The 9,525-nt window shown below is 40.7% G+C and overlaps 1 protein-coding gene across 1 annotated transcript; it reads right to left on the bottom strand.

The window, feature by feature from the left end:
- Positions 1-2,363: 2,363 nt before the first annotated feature.
- Positions 2,364-6,013, bottom strand: LOC147430971 (pentatricopeptide repeat-containing protein At4g18520, chloroplastic-like). The gene has a single exon (XM_086493494.1). The coding sequence runs from the start codon at positions 5,855-5,857 to the stop codon at positions 3,152-3,154; it is 2,706 nt and encodes a 901-aa protein (XP_086349620.1). The 5' UTR covers positions 5,858-6,013; the 3' UTR covers positions 2,364-3,151.
- Between the last annotated feature and the right edge of the window lie 3,512 nt (positions 6,014-9,525).

Raw genomic sequence — 9,525 nt, 5'->3', positions numbered from 1 at the left:
GCCCATATTGAAACCCCGTATCTTTTGAATTTATCTAGACTTTCTAGATTTATTATGATTTCTCGATACTTAGAAAGATAGTGAGTGAGAGAGAGGCCAGAAATGCGACATGCATTCCATGCTAACCAATTCCTATCTTCTTCATTGGAATCCAAAAACTCTTTGGAGAAAGAATCTTGAAACGTAGCCCAAGACTAAGGACGAGCATCTATTGGAAATGTCATCCACCATTTATAGGCCTTGCCTTTAAGAGATAGACTTGTTTCCACAGTTGTCTTAATATCTGGGGTGTGTCTCTATCTATGAATATCACTCCATTACCGTAAGAACGTATTATAAGCATCCTTGTTGCGATCACGCCCTTCACCGTGAAGCTCAGGAATGGTGATATTCTTAAGTAATGCATTGCTATCTTCTGCATCTTCTGAAGCACTTGCCTCATGGACTCCTTGAGTCATGCGAGCTTGGGTTCCTTGAACGGTGCTAGCTTGGGCTCCTTGAGCCGTCCGTGAATTCATAATTTTTCAAGTAACTCAGTAAGGTCTGTAACATTTGCATTTAGTGCAGAGAGGTCGCGATTCAAGTACGCTTTGGTAATTTTCCGAAGTCTTGAAAGCAGTCATATCTACAAGTCCATGATCTCCTAGATCATCATCGTCATGCATATTAATGTTTGTAGCACCCGTAGTAGCCAGATTTTAATGTACGTACTCAAAATCAAAAGTGTATGTAGGTGGGATATCCTCGTAGGCCATGGTAAACACACACTAATGTAGAGAGAGAGAGAGAGAGAGAGAGAGAGAAAACGTCAACTAATACCTTGTAAAGCTTGAAGCCGTCGTGTTTTTTATGCTCGGTGAGTTTTGCGTTGCATGTGATCCTCGCCTTGCGAAAATTGTAGTCCTTCACGTTTTGTTCTTCTAGCTTTCTTTGTCAACTCAAGGCTCAAAAGCTTGGATGGTAGGGTGTTGGCCTCTTACCCTCATGGGTTAGCATCGACCGATTAGAGGGCGGAAGAATAAATTTTAGGAACTGACGGGCAAAGGAGCATTACAGAGTGGGGATTCGCCTAGCGATTACAGATTGCTTCCATTGGATTATGGATTTCTAGTTAGGGTTTGCAAATCAAAAGGCAAACCAATGATGGCATATGCACCCAGTTTGTAATAGGGTTATCGGAGATAAAAAATTGGAAGCATTTGTTGATTGCAGTGCCATGTATGTGCCGATATCTTGTCTCAATTTATATTTTAGCCATTAATTATGTTTTGATCTGTAATATTCTTTCACAATTGCTCTCTAAGTGTCACTATATCTTCTTATTAACACTAAAATCACTCCTAACTGCACTCGTTTCCCTTGGTTTGCACCTCAGCTGCTTATCCGTCTATGGTCAGAAGCCTGGCGCTTTTCCGATCGACCCTAGAGAGCCACGCACTTAGACAACGGGATTTGTGCGATTGGAACAAAAAAAAAAAGGTTGAGTATGGTAAAGAAAATGATGAGTTTGAATATGGTGAAGAAGGAGATGCCAAAACAAAGCCATTTTTAGAGAAATTATTTTTGAATTTGCCAAAGACTCTTCCGTCTGGTAATTTCCCACCCCTTGTAAACTCTTATGAGAAAGTTACCGTCTAGTATCTTTCTTTACACAAGCTCGCTTTCCATACACTCATTAGGGAAGTTTGAGGTCACTGTTTTGCCATGTAAAAAATGTTGGAGAGAGAATATTGGTTGTATTTTACAATAATGAGAAGAGTGTTTGAATTAAAAAACGTTGGGGTAATTTTAAGCTTTTTACTTCGGTATTTTGTCAATCCTTGTCAAAAGCATGTGACGCGATTCTTTTGGAAATGCCACTTTCAAAAAAGTTTCTCAGTCTTGTTTCCCTTTCATTCTTTGGCAAACTCGAAAATTATTTCTCAAAAAAATTTCTTTCTTAGTTTAGGAAGACCTAGAAAAAAGGCAATGAACTAGTCCCAATCTTAAGAGTGTTCACTCTATGCAACACTACTATATCATGTGTACAAGGGATATTATTAAAAATCCTTATTTGTGATTTTATTGATTATAGGAGACCCTTTTCCTATTTAATATGTAAGCCTTCTATTGAATTTCATTAAATAAGACCCCTTTGTAAATTAAAATGTGACAATTAAAAGAATTAAAAATAGCCTTTTCTTGAACCTCCCCGAGGTCACACATTTAATCACAATCCCTTACAAAACATTCTCAAAGAATCATTGGAAGCTTCAAATGTTCTTAGGAGTCTCTATTTTTGAGCAATTACTTTGTGGTTTGCAACAAAGAGATACCACCCCCCCACCGCCCCCAACCCCCCGCAGAGTAAGTTAGTCATTGGAGACCACCTTGAAGATGTGAGCTTTGGGTGAGCATGATGTACTAGCTCATCTCCTTTACAGACATGAAAAGCACATACCACCCTAGTCGTGTTCCTATCTCTCTCTATCACCTAGACCAATAGAACGGTTATCCCATTTCCTTCTAGAGTTCTTATGCCTTCAATGTCAATGCTTTACCCTCAAGAATGAAGCAAATACTAACACATTCTAAAGGATTCAGCATATTATAATCAAGTTCTAGGTCAAGTCTAGGTACCAGTCATCAAGAAACTTCCTGCCATAGGTTTTAATGCCTGTGAACTTCATTGATATAGACGTGACCTCAAACTTGATGCTTGGTAAAAGCATAACACCAACTCTGTGCCTTATACATCCACCCCCTCATACTTTCATAATTCGCAAGCACAAAGAACCATACTGAAAGGCATAAATTACCATTCTTCCAGCATAGAAGCACAAACAGGACTAACATGTCGTTGATCCTAACACGATCTACTGATGAGAGTTGCATTTCAACCAGAACTTTCATCATTGCCCCCCATCAAGGAGACATGCGTAGAAGAAAGAAAAATCTAGCAACCATAACCTTAAGGATGAACTTTCTTATCAGGAATGAAAATGCTTCCCATCCAAAAGGCTTATCATTCTCCCATCAAAAGGACACGAAAAGAATCGAGCAAGTCTAGTAAGAAGTATCCCTTTTAGAAATGAAATTCACACTCAGAACGTTCATTTTCCTGACATCAAAAATTATGAGCATTTCCATCGCATCAGCAGCTACATCCTGGCTACTTCCAAGCGGCATTTTTTTTCCTCATTCGTTCAATGTTTTTGGCCTCCTCCTGCATGCCAGCAGCTGCATAAATATTACTCATTAAGACATATGCTCCTGCATTACATCGGTCTATTTGTACTACACGCTCAAATGCAAACCTCCCCAGCTTCACATTTCCCCATTTTCGACAAGCACCTAGAAGAGCAGATAAAACTCGAGGATAATCTTCAAGGGATGGCATCATCCTAATTACTCTCATAGCTTTATTAAACAGCCTTGCACCTCCAAAGAGCACAACCATGCAAGTGTAGTGTCCTTCACTGGGTGCAATGCCATATGTTTCCCTCATATTATCAAAATACATTTCACCCTGATCTACCAAGCCTGAGTGACTACAAGCATTAAGCACATTAAGAAAAGTAATTGCATCCGGGGAAATGCCCTCCTTTTGCATCCATTGAAAGCAGTCCAATGCTTCCTTGGCAAGCCCTTGCTGGGCATATCCCCCTATAAGCGCATTCCATGTGACTGCATGTGGAGAGAAGCCATCACTCCGCATTCGCTGAAAAAAGCCCAGAGCTTCCTCGCCATGGCCATGTTGGGCATATCCTGCAATCAATGCAGTCCAGGAGACCGCATTGCGGACAGGAAGTGCGTCGAAAATTTTTTGTGCTTTCAAAAGTGCACCACATTTGGCGTACATGTCGACCAAAGCTCCACCAAGCACGAGGTTGTTTTGAAGCAGCCCTTGGCTGTCTTTCAACAGACCCTGTCTAACAATCTCATCATGAATTTGATTACCCACGTCAATATCTTGCGTAATGCCACATGCCTTCAAAACACAAGCATAGGTGACCGCATTTGGAGAGAAGCCTTGACTCCGCATTTGCTGAAAACAGCCCAGAGCTTCCTGGCCTTGCCCATTTTGGGCATATCCTCCAATCAATGCAGTCCAAGCAATATCACTATGCACAGGAAGCGTGTCAAAAACTTTTTGTGCCTTCAAAAGTGCACCACATTTGGCATACATGTCGACCAAAGCTCCTCCAAGCACGACATTGTTCTTCAACAACCCCTGACTAACAATCTCATCATGAATTTTCTTGCCGATGCCAACTTCTTGCACTATTCCACATGCCTTCAAGGCGCAAGCATATGTGACTGCATCTGGGGAGAAGCCTTCACTCTGCATTTTCTGAAAACAGCACAGAGCTTCATCGCCCTGCCCATGTTGGGCATAACCAGCAATCAATGCAGTCCAAGAGACCGCATTACGCACATGAAGAGCATCAAAAACTTTTTGTGCTTTCAGAAGTGCCCCACATTTGGCGTACATGTCGACCAAAGCTCCACCAAGCAGGATGCTGTTTTGAAATAGTTCTTGACTGTCTTTCAACAGCCCCTGACTAACAATCTCATCATGAATTTGATTACCCAACTCAACGTCTTGCGTAATCCCACATGCCTTCAAAGCGCAAGCATAGGTGACTGCGTTTGGAGAGAGACCCTGACTCCGCATTTGCTGAAAAAAGCCCAGAGCTTCCTGGGCCTGCCCATGTTGAGTATATCCTGTAATCAATGCAGTCCAAGAGACCGCATTGCGCACAGGAAGCGCATCAAAAACTTTTTGTGCTTTCAAAAGTGCACCACATTTGGCATACATGTCGACCAAAGCTCCTCCAAGCACAGCATTGCTGCTCAACAGCCCCTGACGAACAATCTCATCATGAATTTTTTTGCCAATTTCAAAGTCTTGCATAATACCACATGCCTTCAAAACGCAAGCATATGTGACCGCATCCGGAGAGAAGCCCTTGCTCTGCATCTGCTCGAAACAGCCTAGAGCTTCTTTGCCCTGCCCCTGTTGGGCATACCCTGCAATCAATGCATTCCAACAGACCGGATTGTGAATAGGAAGCAAATCAAAAACCTTTTGTGCTTTTGAAAGTACACCACATTTGGCATACATGTCGACCAAAGCTCCGCCAAGCACAACATTGTTTTCCAGAAGCCCTTGACAAACAAGCTCATCATGAACTTGATTACCAACATCAACGTCTTGCATAATGGCACATGCCTTCAAAACACAAGCAAAGGTTGTCGCATTTGGAGAGAAGCCCTGGCTCTGCATTTGCTGAAAACAGCCCAGAGCTTCTTGGCCCTGTCCATGTTGGGCATATCCTGCAATCAATGCAGTCCAAGAGACCGCATTGCGCAAAGGAAGCGCATCAAATACCTGCTGTGCTTTCAAAAGTGCACCACATTTGGCATACATGTCAACCAAGGCTCCGCCAAGCACGGCATTGTTTTTCAAGAGCCCCTGACATACAATCTCATCATGAAGTTGTCTGCCCACGTCAACATCTTGCATAATGCTGCATGCCCTCAAAACGCAAGAATAGGTAAAAGCATCTGGACAGAAGCCCTGGCTTCGCATCTGCTGGAAACAACCCAGAGCTTCCTCGCCCTGCCCATGGTGCACATACCCTGCAATAAGTGAAGTCCAAGCTATGACAGTTCGGAAAGGAAGCTCGTCAAAGACTTGTTGTGCTCTGACAAGTGCACCGCACTTGGCATACATACTGATCAGCGTGTTCCCTAAGCCTGGGTCCTTCTCAAGTAGCCCACAAGCGCGAATATCAGCATGGAGCTTGCAGCCTTGTGACAAATCCTTCTTCTTAGCGCAGGCTTTTAGTGCGGTCATGAAAGAAAGTCTCATTACTTTCTGAGGGGATTTTGGAGCTGCTTGACTGTGAAAGAGGAAACCCTGCTTCAGAAAACAGAGAATGGGTGCATATCCTTCAAAGGTTTATCGCTGTTCTTAGAACAGGCATCGTTGGCTGCTCAAAAAGTGGAGAATTTGCTCATATGGCATGTGTTTTGTAATTTTGGCTTTCTAAATCAAGTCAAGCCTTGGTGAAGAAGGGAGTTAGGCAAAGAATGACAAGAATTTTCTTTGGTATTTTGGTTTGTAAATGGGTCCATTCATTTAAGAGTCTCATATGTTAAGACTTGTCTACGGGGATGTTGCGATCATCTTATTTCCAAGTTGATTGCCCTAGTTACCAAAGCTATTGTCAACAACACATTTGCTCAATTTAGATTGTTCATTTTGCTCAATTTGGAGTTTTTTTTTTTTTTGTGTTACCTCAAGTAGTAGATGACAACCATGTTTTTTTGTTACCTCAAGTACTACATGGCAACCATCCTTTTTTTTTTTTAACAGATAATGTCTATAACAAATTTTGTGTCACCTACAACAACTTGATCTACTCAAACCATGTATTGGGCAATTGATGTCTATGAACAAATCTCAATGCACATCCAAGTACTTGATCTCATTCAGCTACTTGATGCAATTTTTGATGGACCAAATTAACAATATTAGCATTAATAGTAACATTCTTGTTTCTTTCAATTTTGGTCACTCGAACTCTGGTTGTTTTGGATGAGAACTTTGCATACCTTTTTCCCTAAAGGTTTCAACTCGGAAGGAAAGTCTTATCTACGTAAAAATAAGAACGTTCACCACAAAAAACCTATGCTTTGGCGAAGACATCCCAAACTCGAGTTAGCTCTTCCTTCAAGTCAGACTAAAAGAGCTTGAATTCCTAAAGGTTTTTGTTCAGATCCACCTTCTAGAGTTATGACCCTTCTAACCATAGAGTTTCTACATATAGGGATTAAAAATAGAGATTGACTTACCTATCTAGAGTCATCGAGTTGGATTCTTTTTCTTATTTGAGAGGTATAATATAAGGATCCTATTTCAGCTATTGTACACCCTTGAGAACTACTTTCATGAAGATTTGGAGTTAATAAAGTCTCATAGTACTCAACTTCGAGTATTGTTAGGTAAATTTATGATATCCAAGTGTCTTAGTCTAAAAAATCCCTTAGTTGGAAAGAAAGATTTGTTGATAGCTATCTTTACCTCCCCTGACTTAGACAATATTGGATTAAGCTCTATTTTGAGATCTCAAGAATCTTTGGATGCTCTCCCTCCTTGTGTTAGAAAGGTAAAGAACCATCCCATCATAGCTTTCAAATATGTGAAAACATTCGGACAAAAAGATTTTAACTATAGTGACATGGGACGTAATATCAAAAAGCAAGAAAGGCTAGCAATCTCAGGTATTGATTGCCCTTGTAGTGAAGCTACCTTTTTTTCTTACGTAAATGGAGCTTTGGGTCATGTAGTTACTACCGATTGTTCTATTTCTTCCTTCTGATTCCTTAAAATACCTTTTCTCTAGAGGTACTAAATATAGGCTCCTTTCCTTGGATGACTCTTGCCTTCTTGAGTTATCTAAAAATAGGTTATATTGTTTATGTACTTAGGCTATGGTCACGCAAGGCTCAACATTAGTAACTTGGGCAGATAATTGAGCCCGCAATGTGGTTGCACACATCCTATTGAGTGTGTTCAGTTCTACCAATCATAGCCTTTTTTAACTATGCCATCAGCATAGTTGTAGAAAGCTACAGGAAATGCCTTCAATGCCAGGTGTGCATTTCACTTTTTCAACCCCTGTGCAAGGAGTTTGATTGAAGAAACTGTAGACGTCCAACTTTGTTGGGCATAGACACACCGACTTCTAACGGCTATCTTCGTTCCATCAACCTCGATAATATACACATGACCATTTAGAATGTCAAAAACAGGCTTAGTACGTGAAAATTTGAAAGTTATGCATCATGTGGCCATAGACTTAGCACATCTTTATAAAAATGGCTCCAAGTGTACGTCTCTAATCGAGTTGAACCTACCTATAGCCATCCGCGTTGACATGGATGGTTACAGGTAGTGTGAAATGGGGACATGTTCATGAACAATTTTCACCAAGGGCCAATTTTTTGCTACTCTCTTTTGCTGCATCTTTGCCCACTGTTGTTGAAGACAACACATGCATGCAACGCCCCATGGATCTAGAGGGATCTCTCTCTCTCTCTCTATGTATATATATATATATATATATATATATATATATATATATATATATATATATATATATATATATATATATATATATATACTTGGTATCAACAGGATTTGATCTACCCCATCCTATCTCTGGCTTGGTCTAAACACTAGCCTAGATCGGACTGGATATCATATCTACTACATTGTAACTCTCTCATTTACTTTGACCCTTTTAAAGCATTGATATAATGTTTCATTACTCTATCGTTCTACATCTGATGGGAAATATGCCATTCTTTCATAAAAAAGAGAGTATTACCACTGACCTCAATATATGTACTCTCTACCATACCCCACCACGTGGGTGTATTGATGTGCTGCCACTTCCATTTCTCTAAAATTGGGTGGATTCTAAACCACTGTCACATAAGAGAAATGGGAGAATAAACCGATTTTAGACTTATTTTGCAATGCTCTGTTCGGTGAGGGCTACTGAAGGGGTCTGACGAAAAGATACCAGGGTGAATACATCCCCCCCCACGTGCTGTTTTTGGGGGTGCATGACTCTGATAACGCTGCACTATACTGAGCCGATGCGGTGGGATATTCAAGACTGCCTAGCTTCCGTGACCTTTCCTTCCCTATGGGGGCTCCACAGCCAGCTATGAATGGGATACATAGAGTTGGAATTGTTATATAAGGTGAGCTCTATGCTCACTTAGTTTTCATTCAGCAGGGTGTGTGGGTTTTTTTTCCTTTTGTGCATGCTCTACATATATTTTTCTGTACGTGCTACTACTTGGTTGTCTTCAAAGTGATGGCCCCCAACAAGAAAAGTGCAGTGGAATCTACGGAGGTAATTTTGCTGATTAAAGGAATGCTTCAACAAACTTTAAAACTATGGTCTTTTTCAAGAAGCCGTGCTATGATTCTGCTCAATCAATGGATTTAAGTTATGATTTATGAGAAGATTTTGTCTTCCTAAGAGCTATTTCAAATGTTATTTGTAGTCATCAGTAGTAACACATACTATGGGTTTGACATGAGTCCTGGATGCTGGCTTATCCCTTACTATTGTTCTTTCGTTGGTTACTGGTTTTACCGATAAGGAAACTTTGCTAAACTCACAGAACGATCATGGATAAATCTTGGATACGGGTAATTGGTGTATCTGGGCTATACGGACTGTTTTTCGGTCGCATGTAAGTGTACTTTGACCGTACTTTATGTATAAATTGTATTGAAGCATCGGATGGCCTTTCAAAGATAACTGCCAGATTGGGAATGCCTACTATTGACCCTAATCATGGTTTTTGACTTGATCGGATGATGGGCCGAAGTATACTACAAACTAATAAGTAATTTGTAGTCAGTAGCAATAACTTAGAATATGGTTTGACTTTGAAGCGCGGATGCTGGCTTATCCCTTACTATTGATCTTCCCTTTTACTGGGATTAACGAC

This window comes from Adiantum capillus-veneris, chromosome 21 (assembly GCF_014529385.1).
Source record: "Adiantum capillus-veneris isolate H3 chromosome 21, ASM1452938v2, whole genome shotgun sequence".
Taxonomy (NCBI): Eukaryota; Viridiplantae; Streptophyta; class Polypodiopsida; order Polypodiales; family Pteridaceae; genus Adiantum; species Adiantum capillus-veneris.
The sequence above is the reverse complement of the archived record's forward strand: the minus strand, read 5'-3'. Positions and strand labels throughout refer to the sequence as shown.